Source organism: Diabrotica undecimpunctata, chromosome 1 (assembly GCF_040954645.1).
Source record: "Diabrotica undecimpunctata isolate CICGRU chromosome 1, icDiaUnde3, whole genome shotgun sequence".
In the NCBI taxonomy this organism is placed as follows: Eukaryota; Metazoa; Arthropoda; class Insecta; order Coleoptera; family Chrysomelidae; genus Diabrotica; species Diabrotica undecimpunctata.
Genome location: NC_092803.1, coordinates 49,836,969 through 49,854,687, shown reverse-complemented (window position 1 = coordinate 49,854,687; position 17,719 = coordinate 49,836,969). Strand labels below are relative to the sequence as shown.

Below are 17,719 nucleotides of genomic sequence, written 5' to 3'. Positions count from 1 at the left end.
CCCTGTTCATGATTTGCGCAGCAAACCTTGGTAAAGGTAGCGTAAGAGGACCCTCCCTCTCTCTCGGTACTCTTCTAGGTTCGGTGGGCGGGAAATTTTCTGGTCTTTCATCGCAAAGTGGAGTACCTGGCCTAGAACCACCCACGCTTTCAGACCCTGAATGATCATAGTGGTGGACACGGGATCCGCTATCACTACCCGCTGTTTTTCTCCTCTTACATACCGAGTGGGGTACATAGACTACGTCGTGGCGCACGTGTTTTCCCGAATCTATCGATGGTCGCCGAGAGTGGTGCTTTAAGTTGACGTCTGACAATCTTCGTACTTCCATAACCTACAAATAAATTGTCTTTAAGTTATTTCTACGATTTAAGCTTAAATTATTGCGACAAATATTTTATAAAGTCAGTCAATTATAATTATAAATGAAAAGTAATCCTAATTACCTTTCTATGGTCTCTGTTGGCTTCAATGATGACATCACTTGTTATGACTGAATCCAACAGATCGAGTTTTATTCGTTTCTTTGGACTGATCAATTCATCTCCCGAACTGGGACACTCTTCTAGTTGTTCAAGTAGATGGACTCGTTCTTTCTGTAGATTCCTCATATCAGGCGGAGCAAAAGACACAACGTTGTCAATAGCTGTAAAGGATAGAACGGTTTTTTAATTGTTGAAAAATTTTTAGCTTCAAATTCTTATGCTTGACATAAAAATATTAATTTAACATGCTGTTCGAGTATTTAGTATTTTTAAGATTTGACAGTAAAAAAATCTGAGACTAAAAAGAAAAAATATTAGAATTGTAGGAATGAATATGGATATAACGATAAATTAAGTAACTTGAAAAAGTTACAAATTAAAACATTTTGAAACACAAGTAGGATTACGACAGGTAGACCTGTTATCAACGGTATGGTTTAAACTGATCCTAGAAGCAATAGTCAGAAAAAACATGATAAAAACACATGAAACCATTTTGTAGCATTTTTTATCTCGTATGTATATCATAAAAATTTCATAAGGTTTTCATTGAACTTTTTCAAATTCCAATTTCTTTGGAATTGCGTTCAAAATTTTAACTGTTTTTTTATCACACGAGTTTCTTTCAATCTCATATGCATTTAAAATCAACATCTTAATTTTTCAACCACAATAAGCGCTTAAAAAAAACGAATGTCACGGACTATTACTATTATCAGCGATCCACACTAAAATATCCAAGGTTGGAAATTCACATCGAGAAAAAATTTTAAGTCACTTTTCGTTTCGGAAACGTAGAAGTCAGGTTGAATTCAGCCTTTGGTGTTTCTTTGCGCTCTACCTAAGAATATAGAGCTGAGAGATTTATGTTAGAACCAGAATTCACTGTAAGTCCTTTTATTCGGTTCAGTGTTAAGATCTGTCAGTGTATTTGGGATGGGATATATTTTTTTATTTTTTTGTATGTTTAGTAATTTAGTACTGGGCGAACATTGTATCTGTGCCACATACTTCGAAAAGAAAAATACTCTCTTCAGCACGTCATCATGCATGGAAGAGTAGAGGGAAGAAAAGGATTGGGAAGAAAGAAGAAATCTTGGCTGAGGAATATCAGAGATTGGACTAACCTCACTGTTGAACACATATTTCACGTTGCAAAAAATCACGAAGCGTTTAAAGAAGTGATCGCGAACCTTCGTTAGAAGACGGCGCAATAAGAAGAAGTAATTTAGTAATAAAAAAATAACTAATAAATATAAAAAATAAAAACAATAAATTTTAAGAAGTAAATTCGCCTAAATGCATATATCATGATTTATAATAATGACCGAGGTAAATACTTAATCCTTTTTATTTATTTTCATATTTTGTTTTAAATAACATTTATTATAAAGCTAATTTTAATATAAAATATTCACTCAGTTGTTAAGGGAAGATTAAATCATTACAAAGATATATGTTATAAAAGTCAAATTATTTTTGTATGGACATTTCTGTGTATGTAATATGTATTTTGCGATCTGTCCACCTTGTTAACATTTTGAGCTTTGGATTTAACCAGTAACAAAAAATGGTCAGTCGGTAACAACATAGTATTTTTTGTATTTTTAAAAATCTTCCCTTCTCTTGGACAATGAATAAATAATTCTAACATGTTTACGAAAAAATACAAGGTAAATGTGATTGTTTCTTTTTCTTTGGCTATATAATGGTTTGTCAAAAGAACTTAGATAAGAAAATAAGACTGTCCAACACTAGAATAGGAACCTGGAATGTTCAGAGCATGTTTCAGTCTGGTAAAATGCACAATGTTATTCAAGGTTGAATGAACAAGAAATGAACAGGTTGAATATCGATGTACTGGGTATCACTGAATCCAGGTGGCCCAACTCAGGTTGTTTTTCAACAGACGAAGCCACAATATATTATTCCGGTAGCGAGAATAACCAACACAGACACGGCGTGGCAGTAATAGTTAATAAAAAATCTACTAGAGCGGTGGAATGCTATTTCTCTATCTCAGAAAGGGTAATGGTGCTGGAGTTGGTGACATCTCATGCCAAACTGAATTTGATACAAGTTTATGCTCCTACGGCGAATGCCGACGAAGAAGAAGTGGAATTATTTTACCGAGATATCGAAGACGCACTGAAAATAATGAAAACAAGAGAAATTACGACAGTCCTAGATGATCTCAATGCAAAGATTGGAAAGGGACAAAGCGGAAAGTGTATCGAAACGAGAGATAGTCTGTTACAATTCTGTTAAGAGCAGAACTTGATTATTACAAACACATTTTTCAAGTTACCAAACAGACGACTGTATACATGGCGATCGCCCGCAGATACATCGGAGAAAGTAGTCAGGAACCAGATAGAGTAGTACATTATGATCAATGAAAGATACCGTAATGCTGTTAAAGCTGTGAAAGCATATACTGGATCAGACGTAGCCTCAGATCACAATCCACTTATCGCCAAGATTACACTCACCCTAAAGAATATTAAAAGACATCAAAGAATCTCTACAATAGACACAAGAAAACTTAAAGAACCTAACGTAAAAGAATGCCTCCAGCATGAACTGTATGTGAACTGGAGCAAATTGAACACAAACACCAATGATGTTGACGAGTAGTGGGATCGACTAAAACATTGTCTACTTGAACCCTGTAAAGAAATACTAAAGACTTCAGCAAGGAGAAAAGAAGAATGGATGAATGACGAGATACTCAATATGATGGAACAACGGAGACAATTTAAAAACAAAGACAACAATAAATACAGAGAGATAAACCACCTCCGTTCTTTTATACGGCGTGGAGTCATGGACCTTAACTGAAGCATCACTGAAGTGACTCGAAGCATTTGAGATGTGGTGCTATAGACGCATGTTGAGGATTTCTTGAATAGACAGAGTTACCAACGAAGAAGTACTACATAGAATGGGTAAAGAGCGCGAACTAGTCATAACCATAAAACGTCGCAAACTAGAATACCTGGGCCATATAATGCGCAATGAACAACGATACAACCTACTTCGGACGATACTTCAAGGTAAAGTGCATAGGAAAAGAGGTCCAGGACGAAGAAGAATATCCTGGCTGCATAACCTGCGAAAATGGTTTAACTTAACCACTACCGGACTTTTCAGGGCAGCAGTCAACAAAGTAAGAATAGCCATGTTAGTGTCCAACATCCGTAACGGATAGGCACCATAAGAAGAAGAAACCACGAGATCAGGAAGATGATAAAGCATGCAATAGAAAAATACTTTGAAGAGAAATGCAAAGAGATCGAAGACCTTCAAAATAAATATGATCTGTTTAACCTACACAAGAAAGTTAAAGAACTGGCAGGACTAAGAAAACAAAATACAACTGGTGCACTTCTGGTTGTCTCATGTGCTAAAGTTACTACTAAAAGTCATCCATAACCGAATATATCACAAACTGGACATAGACGTTAATGATACACAATTTGGTTTTCGCAAAGGCCTAGGAACGCGTGATCTCTTTTTTCACTAAATATACTGATACAAAGATGCCTGGACGTCAATCAAGATATATCCGCATGTTTTATTGACTATAATAAAGCATTCGATAAAGTACGACATGAACAATTAATGAATGTCCTGAAATCAAAGAAGATTGACTACAACGACCTCAGGATCATATCAAAGTTGTACTATAAACAGCGAGCAAAAGTACGTGTTAACGAACAGCTGTCAGAAGAAATTGAAATTAGACGTGGAGTGAGACAGGGATGCGTATTGTCGCTAATTCTTTTTAATGCCTACTCCGAAGAGATCCTGAAAAAAGCTCTTGAGGGTGAAACAACTGGAATAAAGGTAAATGGAGTTCCCATTAACAACATTAGATATGCGAACGACACTGTGATCTTAGCCGAAAATATTGAAGATCTTCAGTGACTGGTGACCAGATTTCGTATGGAAAAGAGTACGGTTTAACAATGAACGCCAAGAAGACGAAATTTATGAGAATATCGAAAACTCAAAGAAATAACGAGAATCTTCTAATAAACGGAACCAACGTCGAACAAGTAGACAAATATGCATATCTGGGAACAATGATTAACTCCACAAATGATTACATTCAGATCAAAATCAGAATAGAAAAGGCTAGAGGAAATTTCAACAAAATGAGAAGAGTGCTATGTACAAGCGATTTAGAATTGGAACTAAGAGTTAGGTTGGCGAGGTGCTATGTTTTTTCGACTTTATTTTATGGAATAGAATCTTGGACCTTGAATTCGACATCAATGAAAAAACTGGAATCATTCGAGCTGTGGGTGTATAGAAAAATTCTGAAAATATCGTGGACAGAACACGTCACAAACAAAGAGGTTCTGAGAAGGATGAATAAAGAAATAGAAATTTTAAATGCAATTAAAACAAGAAAATTGGAATATCTCGGGCATATTACACGTGGAGAGAAATACACCTTGCTCCAACTGATTATGCAGGGTAAGATCCAAGGAAAGAGAAGCATAGGGAGGCGTAGAATGTCATGGCTGCGCAACCTGAGAGAGTGGTACGGATGTATATCAAATGAACTTTTCTTTTTTTATAATCTACTTCCTTTTCAGTTAGTATGCTTTTTTTTAATGAACTTTCTTTCGTACTTGGTTTTAAATAAACCGTTTAAGTGTCTACCGTCTAGGTATTTTGGCCCTCCCAAAGCTCGCCGTTGTGTACCTAAGACACCTAGCTGCCGGTAGCATTGTGGATGACTTAAAACCTGGGTTTATTTGTTTAATTTAAATTCAAATCCATGAACAAATCTTCGGGTTTATTGTACGTGACACAAAATGGCGCCCATAGTCAGTGGAGCACTTTTTACACATCCACGGGCAAAAAAGAACTGACAAAATTTGTAAAACTAAAAAATGTAATAAGTGAATCAAAAACTCTCAGGCTGAATAAATCAAAAGAAAACATTTAACCAATGCAAAGTGTGAATATTAGATCGACCAGTAGGTATACTCCTCATTCAGGGTCCTGCTCAATTTAACAACGAGATTTACAAATAAGGAATTAAACAAGGATACTTTTCACGTACAGGAGCAACTTTATTAAAATACAAAACGGGCAAGGTATAGGAGGATAACGTAATATAGGGGGAACAAGAACTAAACACATTTATGTTGTATCTCCATTCCATATTAAGTTTTTCTCTTAGTTCTTTTTTAAAATTCTCCCATGATTTGATCTCTTTTACGATTTTGTCGATGAAGACACAAGAGTAAAATGTGATTTTGAAGAACAGTTCTTCAATTAAATAATTAATTGTATTATTATTATGTATACATTCAAATATGCAGTGATTGACATTATCAACATTACCATTACAAGAGAGTACTATTATTATTATACTGAAGGAGCCTCCATGTAGACTGAGTTTACAAGATAACGCAGTCGAGCGTACCCTGGAAATGTTGTGCTTTAGCTCAACGGCTAATTCTTCAAATACCGGAGACACAAGAAGAAACATGACCGGTATTGAAACACAAAGGCCTTTTTTAAAACCATTTGTGACGGTTTCAATTAATATTGTTATATATATAATGAGTTATTACTAGGAGAACTGTGCAAAAAATGTCACTGTATTGTTTTAGCATTACAGGAGACACATAAAGGGCCTAACAAAAATCGATCCATAGTATGTGGAATAAAATCGTTATGACAATGCAGTTGTTGTAAAGCCAGAATTAGAAGTAAAGAATTTATATGACAGTGAATAACAATATTGAGAGTTAAACTCTCGAGCTACGTTCGTACACAGTTACTTCATTTTTATTCTATAAACCTCCTAACAAAAGATTTATGTTTGAAAAACCTGTCAATTTTGGTATCATATAAATGGATCGTATTATAACTTGGGACACAATGCCAGACAAGAACGGTGAAGAACTAGAACGTTGAAGAAGAAGACTAAAAACTCATCCACGACCCTCCAAGTTACGTCCATCGTTCAGCAGCTGTAGATGGAGAAGAGGCTATAATCCTGTCAATATTTTTGTTAGCGAGAGATTGCTCATCAGGTAAAAAAAGTGGTGGATGAGCCAAGCCAATCTCAAGAACATACCATAGACCAATCATGGTTGAAGTAAGACTGTCCTGAGACAGCTTCTTTTCAACGCAGACTTAATTCCAAAAAGACGAAGTGGAACTCCTTTATTAAAGTATTGGACAAAGAGGTGGGCAAACTTCAAGCTGGCCCACGCAGCTATGAAAAATTTGTCAACATAGTGAAGTATGTGTCACGGAGAGACATTCCTCGGGACTGTTGTACTCAGTTCGTCCCAGGATTAACCTCCGTAACAACGAATCTGCTCGAGGAGTACCAAGCTAACTACGAAGAAGACCCGTTCTCTGATGATACCATCCAGATTTAAGAGGAACTGATGAGATATCTGAGGGAAGAATAACAAAACAGTAGGCGGGCATGGAAACTTATTAAAAATTTGAGTAATGACCCTGCTGCAAATAGGAGGAATAACATACACTCTTCCAAAGCGTCAAAGAGTTTATTTATTTTGAGGTGGAAATCGCAAAACGAAACAAAAAGTATGTCGTATTACGAGCATTAGTGAATTCTAAATAAGTATCAAGACAATTTGGTTATTAGACCAACTGTTACATAAGCTAATGAAACGTGGGTGCTGAAAAAACCAGAAACAGACCTTTTAAAGAGATCTGGGAGAAACATTGTAAGAACATTATATGAAATAACAGAAGGATTGGTAAAAATAAAAATTAACGAAGAAATAGAATAGATACAAAGTACCAAAAATAACATTGGTAACCAATAGATAAGAGAAGACGGACAGACCATGAAAAAGATAAAAAGATAGTGTCCAAAAAGATCTACAAACTATCGATGAAAGAGACTAGAAAGAAAAGGCAGTTGATAGATGCAAATGGAACGAAGCGGGAAGCTATGCAAGGACTATAGAACGAAATTAAATATATAATCTATTTATATGACAAAGTGATTTCATTTGAATTTGTAATGTAAGCCCTCTGTTTAGCTCTGTAAATAAACGTAAATGATCTGAAAGTAGATTTCAAAGGGGTTGTTTGGCCATATGCTTTTCCACACTGCGGCATGGAAATATCTTTGTCACTACACATATGCTTTAGTCCAAAAGATCTAGGGTTCTAATAAGGGCTATTGTCCATTTTGGAAAGTAAGTTTGTTATCTCATCAGGTACTTATGGTGTTGGCAATCCATTGCCCCTCACTTACAGACAATATGCCAGGTGGTTTTCCCAGAATCTTCTGTTGTTTTGTCCACTTCGCTCATTTTACAGAGATGATATCTGAGTGATCAGTGTCGAGTAAGAACACCTATGATTATTCTAATTAAGTGAGTTTTTTAAAGTTTTAAGAGTATTTTTACATAGCGGGCAGAAGATTGTAATAAACCTTTTTGCTTGCTTTTACCTGGAATATTTTGCCAATAGGCTGAACTACTGAATTTCTTTATTACGAAATTTCGTTTTAATCAATCAACTTTTAGTTAAAACTTGGTGAGAAACGACAATAATAAATGGAGGAAATAAAACTTATTTATACGCCATTATTTAGGTCAAATAAAAAATAAAAAATGTATAACTATGTATGAACTTACTCTGTATAGGATCTGCGTTGTCGTGGATGAAACCATACTCATGATCATATAGATCCTCATGAGAAGCTGTAGAACTCTGGCTGTACTCATCGTAGCTTCGAAAATGTCTGTCAGCGTACTCCAGCGTTTGATCGTAGTAGTCGGCGAATCTTCGAGATCGAGAACTGGTACCCCTAGGAGTAACGGATCCGGGAGTCCCGGGAGACTGCAGAGATGATGTAACTTGGCTCGCTGATGCGTTCGACCTGCTGCTGTAAGATGACGTTCGAGGTCGTGTTGGAGTGTCATATCGACTGAAATGAATATTGCTAATTAGTTAGGAGTCAATAGCAAATAAAAAACTAATTACGTCGAAAAAAAAAACATCAAATTCTTTGTATTAAAAATGTATTTACATTTTTTTTTTCAATTACATTCAATGAAACCTTAACAGTATCACCTATAATGACATTTTACTGTGGGGTTACTAAAGTGATACGAGAACTGTATATTAGTTTAATAAACACTCTGTGATTATTTCCACAATCCTCTTATCAAAGCAGAGCGCAGGTGAGATTAACGTTGATTCTAATTTGCTAGATCCCAAGCCCAAGTTATTACGATATCTACTTTTCAATAAGCTCTGATATATTTAGAAAGTTTAAGTCCGAAAACTGTATCTTTTTTCTTCCTATCTCATAAAAGATGTACAAAAGAAGATAACTGCAAAATAATATGCATTCAGAAAAAAAAATCTCAATGACTTCAGTTATATTCTTTCTAATATTGTGGACATGGTAAGAAAAATACCAAATAGAAATTGGGAGACATTAGAATTTGGTTCACGTTCAAATGAAGACACATTTGGTGAAAACAATCTCAAAAAAAGTTAAAAAATTAAGAGTTAAAGACCTATCTAAGACACACAATACCAGCATTCCGTTACTTTATCGAGTCTCAAATCTTGAGACTATTACAGTTTTGTTAAACTGTCGTCAATATCCGTACTCACCTTGAAAATCTAGTGGATGCTGGATCGAAAACCCTCGCTGATGTTTCTCGTCTCTCCTCGAAGATGCTCCGGTCAAGAATAGTTCCCTGTTTCTCCAGCCTTTCGAAAAACGATTCCTGACACTCCCTACTGGCAAAGTCGACTTGTATCTTGGTGTTCTTGAGCGTGAAGCCGCGCATCTTAGTAACGGCAGTTTGGGCACTCATGACTTGATCGTAAAAAACGAGCGCTTGTCCTTTGTCCCGGTCTATATGAATCTTACTTATGACCCCGAAGGGTTCGAATTGCATTTTCAGGTACTTTTCGTTAACGTTCTCGTTAACACCGTCGATCCAAACGCAGTTGTAAGGCATCGACTTGCCGAATCCTAACTTTATTCGATTATTACCTAAGTGTTCACCGTCCATCTTCCGTATGGCCTTGACAACACTCACTATATCCGAGTACTGACAAAACGCATAAGAACTCACAGCCCCTTGTTTTTTAATGTCGATTTCTATAATCTCCCCGAACTGGTCGAAGTGTTTCCTGAGATCAGACGCGGTCACGTCTTTTTCCAAGTTACCGATAAATAGGGTCCGCGTGGCCTTCGGATGGTACTCGTCGATTTCCGCCTCGTACGGCCTCAAATCGTTATCCTCAACGTCGTAGCCTTGGTAAGGCGCAACCTCGATCTTGCACCCGAAAAACAGCTTATCGTAGCTCACTTCCAGCGCTTTTTCCACGTCTTCGGGCTTCTTGAAGCACACAATCGCGTGCCTTTCGGCATCTTTTCCTACCACTTTCACCCACGTCACTTTCCCGTGCTTTTTGTACTCGTGGAAAAGACCATCCTTCAAGGAGGTGTCCGATGATCGCGCCGGTAGATTCTTCACGCATATCGCCAATGGTCTTCGGTCGTCACTATGCACCACTGGCTGATGGTTCGAATTCGATGCGTTACTTGATGCTATCCTCTTGGATTTCGGGGAACTGGTCGAGCTGGTATCTCGCGATATTGAGGAACTTGAGGAACTACTGCTACTTCTTGATCTTGATCTGAAACAAAAACAGATCACGGTTATTCTAAGATGGTCACTGATGTGTTCTACACAACCTTTCATCCTTTTTCACTAACAATAAGAGTCATGGCTCTATGACAAGATCACATATCGTATATAGATCGAAGAACGCAAGATTTCGCAAAAGTTGTATTCACTAATCTGAATAAATGATTGTTTATAATACTTAAACAAAATATCTTGGTTAAACACTCGACTTTACATTTCTTTCGAAAGCCTAAGTTGTGAAGCCTAAATGTGAAGATCGTGCTATACAATACAGGAATATGTTTCTTCCTCTTTAATTGGGACTTTATTCTGTGGCCTTAATTTGTATTTTTTATGCTTATGTCCATTACATGTTTTTCCTATTCTTCTACTAAATACTTCCTTGCCATGTACTCGATATCCGTGTAATCCACTGCATACCAATATGCGTATAATTTTTGATCTATATTCTTCTCCAATTGTATTTTCTCGTCCAAGATTTTAATGATTGTTCCAGAAATATCCTTCATACTTAAAAATTCTTTCTTGCTAATTATCTTACATTGTTTCTAACATTAACGTTTTAAAGTAAAGATACCTTATGATTTATAGCAATTATTTTCTCATTATCCGTTCTGATAGAGCTAATTAAGGCAGCTCCTGGACAAGTATTTGAAATACTAGCAACTATATTTATACGATGTCTAAAATGAACAATGTCCCAAATGAATGAAAGCAAGCATTTATCTCAACGATATACAAAAAAGACAGTAAATCCGAGTGTAGAAATTACCGTGCTCTCTCCCGTTTTGTGCTCGGTTGGACGTATATATGAAAGATTTATTAAAACTCGAATAGAAGATAATATTATGAAAAAAGCGAAGAACAATGTGGTTTTAAGGCTGGGAGTTCATGCATTGATAATGTATTTGTTTTAAAACAGTTTATTGAAAAACATGGTTAAGTGATGTATTTGGTTTGTACTTTTGTATGGAGCAGGAGTGTGGACACTAAAAGTACCAAGTATGAGCAGAATTGAAGCATTGGGAATGTGGATTCATAGACGGATGCTGAAGATACCTTGGACAGCAAGAAAAACTAATGAAGTACTACGGCGGGTCAACAAAGATAGAGAATTGCTAAATGTCTTATCTCGGATATATAATGAGGGGATCTCGATATAGAATACTACAACTGATGAATTTGATGAACTTTGATGAATTGAAACGCCGAATATGTAAATGAACGGCGAAAGGAGCACAATTCGTCAAACTTGCCGTGTACTAATTGGTCTCAATAGACTGTTATAACGTTATTTCTGTATGCTCAACGTCTTCAGACAGTCGGGTAGATACAAACTCATGCACAGAAAGTCAGCGAATGTGTCCTGCTATCTCCACTTCTCCAGTAGTAGCTGCAAAAAGCGCAACTTATTTTGGTAGCCTTAAACGAAAACAATTCATTAAAACCATAGCTAAGCTCTTGTTGAAATTTGTAAATATTTTACACATTTCGTACAGCTCAAAAAGACATAAAACGACAGTCGTTTTCGTTTAAGGCTACAAAAATAGGTGGCGCTTTTTTCAGGTGATTAGGACTGAAGCGGCAGAAGTAGCAATTTTAGGTCATATTAACTTGGAACCTACTTCATGAACTAAAAAAATAGCTCAAAAATCTGGTTTTCGCGCAGTACTGTCCACAGTTTGTGAGATTATGACAGAAAATAAATAGTAATCCAAACTTTCTATTTAAAATGCTTTTCGGATGAATGTTTTTGTTTCTAAATGGTACTGTAAAAGATTGCCCAATTGCCGTTATTATAGTGATGAAAATCCTAAAGTTTTCCACGAAACACGCCCTACCAGAAATTGAAATTAACGTATGCGTAGAGATTTATGAGGATCGTATTATTGGCCCATTTTTTTGCAACAAAATTTGAACAGAGATGCTTGTCTAGAACTATTAGAGGACAAAGTGATCCAATTTTGACGGATATACTCGAAAATGATCACAAATACTCAGAAGATGGTTTGTTTTTCCAACACAGCAGCCCACCTCCGCATTATAGCATAAACGTAAAGCGTGTAAGGCGGTTGCTTAATGAATGGTTTCCTAGACAATGAATTGGACGAAGAAGGTTTATAGAATGGCCAGCAAGATCCCCATATTTAACTCCCCGGTCGTTTAAGGATTTATAATACCATTCCTGCTTCATCGGAAGAAGTAAGACGACGCAGTTCATAAATGTAGGTCTAGTAACCCCTGAGATGCTTAAAAATGTTCGTCGTAATTTAGAACAGCGACTTTATAATTGTATAGACATTGCTGGGTATCATTTTGAAAATATTTAATTAAATAATTATAGCTGCAGAATTTATTAATTTAAAATTTAGTTCATTTTACTTACGTTACATTTAAAAAACAATAAAGGTAATACTGAAAAAATCATAGATGCCCCAATTCTCCAGTCAAATTCCTATCTAATAATATGCGACACAAGGTACATTCCCTATTTAAAATTAAGAGTTTATGGTACTGAAAATGATAGATGTCTCATTTGAAATAACAATCGATCTGTTTTAGCCAAAATTCAGTGAATATTACCAAATACCAGGGTGGATTCTATCGAGTGGCCAACCCGGTATATTGCCATCCATAATAATTATCTAGAGTAACTCTCTGATAAGGTTTTACTTCAAACTGATACAGTTTGTTTTTATAGATTTATATGTTACTATTTTGTATTGATTTCTTTTATCAAGCCTAATTTTATCAATAGGCAATAATATTTGTTTAGTTGATAAAATAAAGTTAAGGCTCGGCTATCTTTAATTTTTATTATGTTGTGTATTTTTGATTACCTCACACAAATATTACACAATAGTACTACTATTATTGAATTATGACTAAACACTTTCTTGACAGGCACGCCGATAAAATTACACTGACATCAAAGATATTCAATCATTTGTACAGAAAATTTTATGACTTTCTTCATTTCGATCTGAACATATCTAGTCTTCTCCACCGATGGGATGAACTCCCATAATTCACATACCATCATTTATCTACAATAATGCCGGGTTTCTCCTTTTTTTTTGTCATAGGCATTTCTATATGTACACGATGTAGACTGAAGTTAGTTAAAAAGACAGAATATTTCCAAATCACTCGTTGTAGGATCAAATATTAAAACCATAAGAGTAAGAAAGCTACAAATATTGGGACAGAACAGCATCAGGCACTTCTTCGTCAAATGTATGTCAATTCAATTAAGTGTAGATAAATGTCAAATTGGAAAATCCAATTATCTACACGTGTTGGAACTAAAACAAGTAGTTTTCCGGTACGGCTTCCTTCTGTCCTTACTCTATTGTGGGTCTTCATTAAGGTTATTTTTACTAGTCTGATCATCTTTTCCGGAATTCCAAGTACTCTTAGAGCATGGTACAGACGCCTTCTTATCACAGAATCGTAAGCTTGTTTGAAATCTATAAAGAAGAGGTTTAGCTTTAACTGTTGCTCGAAAGTACTGCTCGGAATCATTTTTAATACGAATATTTCATCTATGGTGGATCTGCCCTTTTTGAATCCTCCCTGGTATTCCCCAGCCTGCTCGTTTAAGTGCCTTTCCAGTCTACTTCTTATTACTGGGGCTAGTACCTTATATGTTACATCCAGAAGAGTGATACCCTTGTTGTTTTCACACACTGCTTTATCTTTCTTCTTATAAATGGGACATACTATTACCTCTCGCCACACTTCCGGCATTTCCTTTAGCTTCCAAGATGTTCGTCAGCAGGGTACATATCCGCGTTGTAAATGCTTCTCCCCCATGCTTGTTAGTTCTGCAGGAATACTATTGCTGCCTGCATATTGTTTTTCATGCTATATATGATTTCTCTTTGTTTCTGCCGTGTCGTTAACTTCCCCTATCATTTCCACTTGCTCATCGTCAGTTACATCCGGTTCTTCATTAAGCAGCTTTCTGAAATGTTCTTGCCATCTATCTAACTTCCCCTGCTTATCTCCTATTAGATGTCGTTCTTTACTCTATTCTAGACAACAAAATGACTACTGGATAACTGTAGTAATTTTGTTGCTTGCCATTGTGTCCTTCAAAACACCCGAGAGCCGGGTTATATAATTAGGAGTTTTTAAACCTAGAATTCTTAACAGTACCCACTTCTGGGCCTCCTTTCTACCCATAAAGGTTTATTTTGCGTTACAAGATAATAAATAATATTAACATGCCACAAAAAAATAGCTTCAGAATAATATAAAGGATTGCTAACTGGGGAAACGTACGCATAAATTCAAATAAAGAAGTTTGAACTAAGTACTATAATAATCATAAAATATAAACTTACCTTGAAGGTGACCTACTACTCGCACTGCCCGAAGGAGATGGTGATCTGGATCCGGACCTGGATTTCGTTTTCTTTTTTGAACTTTGGTCTAAAGTCCGCCTCTCGTTATTCTCGGATGGTGTATTACTGTACCCTGTATCTGTCTGATTATTACCCGTGCTATTATATCTGTAAAACAAATTAAAAAGATTTATTTGCAACACATTCAACGAACATCCAATAGGTGTGGTGCAGGTGTTATATTATAAATGATATACTAGAGACAGTTATAGGTAAGAAGACGGCATATTTAGGGCACATATTACGAGAAGAACGATACAGTTTTCAGCAACTAGCACTAGATGGAAAGATAGAGGGTAAGATAGGTTTAGGACTCAAAAAGTTGTGATGGCTGCGTAATATTCGCCAAAGGACAGGAATCCACTGTTATGAAATGCTTCACAATACTGCTAAAAATAGAATAATGTAATCCTGACTATCTAACATGTCACCTGACAATACAATGTACGGTGGGCGCCTACGCATAAATGAAAGGCACCTTATGAAGTAGAAGGGACAATTTTTATAGCAATAATTTTACGAGCTTTTATAAGCAACAAAGAATGTCTGGTGTCTTTGATATTAGGTCTAAACTTTGCTCATTGGTTACGTAGGCACAGAGATAGAGAATATTAGATCTAATAAACCAAGCGAAGAATACGTGGAAGCAATCTAAAACTTACCCATTAGCAATGATCAATTTATTTAAAAAAATGTTAATATAAATTTCAAAATTCTGATAAAGATTATATGGAGACCAAGAAAAAACTAACTAGTTAGGTATACTTGATATGGAAGACATAAAGAAAACAATAGAAAAAGTACCAGAAAATATCATCCCACGAACTGTTGTTGGTCTCTACAATAAGAGGTAGGTTAGAAAAATGAGATAAGCAAAGCATTTATCTAATCCAATGTCTGGTAATCCAGATGAAGACAGAAGTCGTAAAATGTTTTTAAGCCAAGAGGTGAAAGTAAATATGGACTTTATTCACCTTGACGAATCGTACCCCCAGGAATTGTTAACGGTAGTTCTCGAAGAATGCCTGGTGCTCTCCAAAGAGGCGGCTGCAGCAGAAGCCGAGGCGGATCCGTAGGGTCCGTTTCTGTAGCTGCTCCCGGTCCGTTCCCTGCTCCTTCCCGTGCCGGTGACGGTAACGCCACCACCTCCGGACGCCGCCGTCGACGATGTCGAAGACGAAGAGGATCTGCCGCCGGTAGTGGTGACGACATCAACGTGGTACGAACCAGAGACGGGAGTAGCGGCCGGTGGTACGGCATTAGCGCTGGCCCGATTGCCGCCGTTTCGCCCGGCACCCCCGAACTCTGTGGCGGCATCGCCGCTGCCGCTCCCTCCGCCGCTAGAGACGCTGCCGCTGCCGCCAGTCAGCCGCGTTGAAGACGATCTGTCGTAGAAGCACCGGTCCGAAAACGCGGATGTACCGTGATCGTCGGTGGACCTGAAACAAGAAAAAGGAAAATATAATTTCCAGTATTTGAATTTGAAAATTTTGAACAACTAAAACATGGAAAATCTGACGATAAAATATCGCCCCAAAAAATTTCACATAAAGCAACATATTAGAAACGTAAAATCTAGAATAACTATTAATATCTATTAAAAATTATAATAATTATATATAATTATATTATACTAATAATTATAACATATTCATTAAACTGATAAGGACGTTACGGTGCGTTAAAGGGGGAGTTCGGACAACGCGCTTTAAGTAATTTTGCTTAAATAAAAAAAATTAAAATCCTGCCAATTTGGCAATCCTTTTCGCTTATGTTTTACGGAGAATCCTTCGACTTTATTATATGTCCCTTTTATTTTGTTTTCGTTGTCAGTAATACCCATAAACACATTGTTGTTGTTGTCAATTCATACTGTAATGTCATAAAAAGTTTTAAAAAAGTGGACCAGTAGGCGGTACTGTAAACTAGCGCGAAGATTCATACTATGTTTTCTGTATTTTTAAAATTTCAATATTTTTAAAATTCACTGAAGTAATTTTATTATTTATTTTTTATATTTTAAACAAATTCAATAAATTATTATGTTTGCTATATTGTTATAAATTATTATGTTAAAATTGGGAATTCAACCGCGATGTATACCAAATCTTCGTGGACTTTAAACAAGCTTATGATTCTGTTAGCAGAGAAGCATTGTGGGAGACCATGGTAGAAATGGGAGTACCTGGAAAGCTAGTACGATTAGCACAGGTGAGCACAGACAACGCTTCCGCACGGATCAGAATTGGCAGTACCACGTCGGAGGAATTCCTCATTGACACCGGGCTTAGGCAAAGAGATCCTCTCGCCCCCCTGCTATTTAATTTTGCACTGGAACATGCGGTAAGGAAAGCTCAACCACAACCGACACACCGATTTGCCGCCCAAGGATCAAAAATACTATTGGCGTTTGCGGATGACGTGGACACAATTGCACAATCCACCAGAGATGCAAAAGAAGTTTTCACCCTATTCGAAAACGGAGCCAAGGAAGTTGGTCTGAAAGTCAACGAGGATAAGACCAAGTACATGGTGTTTACGAAGAACCAAAGACCAAGGGTTAGACAAAACGTAACAATCAATGAATACAACTTTGAAGTCGTCAAAGAATTCAAGTACCTGTGAGCGATCATAACATCTGAAAATAAATATGAAAAGGACGTGGCAGCCAGGATCATTGCAGGAAACAGGGCATATTACTTATTAATGACCGTACTTGAATCAAAAATACTCTAAATACCAGCAAAAATAAGAGTGTACAAGACAATAATTCGTCCCACAGTAACGTATGGAAGCGAGACATGGACTCTGAACCAGCGGGAAACGACAAAATTACTGGTACTGGAAAGAAAGATACTGCGGACTATCTATGGGCCTTGCAGAGAAGAGACAACAGGAGAATGGAGAAGAAGACACAATGATGAACTCCAGATAGTAGTGGAGATGAAAACATAGTACGCTACATTAGAGCAGACCGAATAAGATGGGCGGGCCACGTACTAAGATAGAGTGACGAAAGACTACTGAACGCCACATTTTGGGAAAGGCCCGATGGCAGAAGGTCAGTTGGTCGTCCAAGAAAGAGATGGAAGGACGCAGTAGTCTGTGATCTACGCGAATTGGGAATACA

General features: G+C 36.8%; 1 protein-coding gene across 2 annotated transcripts in view; it reads right to left on the bottom strand.

The window, feature by feature from the left end:
* The window catches only part of spen (spen family transcriptional repressor split ends), a 284,521-nt gene that overhangs the window by 19,834 nt on the left and 246,968 nt on the right, over positions 1-17,719 (bottom strand). For both annotated transcript variants that reach the window (XM_072542152.1, XM_072542156.1), the window contains exons 3-8: positions 15,564-16,028; positions 14,530-14,697; positions 9,132-10,169; positions 8,141-8,433; positions 447-646; positions 1-334 (exon numbers count right to left, since the gene is read on the bottom strand). In XM_072542152.1, the coding sequence (XP_072398253.1) occupies positions 1-334; positions 447-646; positions 8,141-8,433; positions 9,132-10,169; positions 14,530-14,697; positions 15,564-16,028 (2,498 nt within the window). The remainder of the gene's footprint in view (positions 335-446; positions 647-8,140; positions 8,434-9,131; positions 10,170-14,529; positions 14,698-15,563; positions 16,029-17,719) is intronic.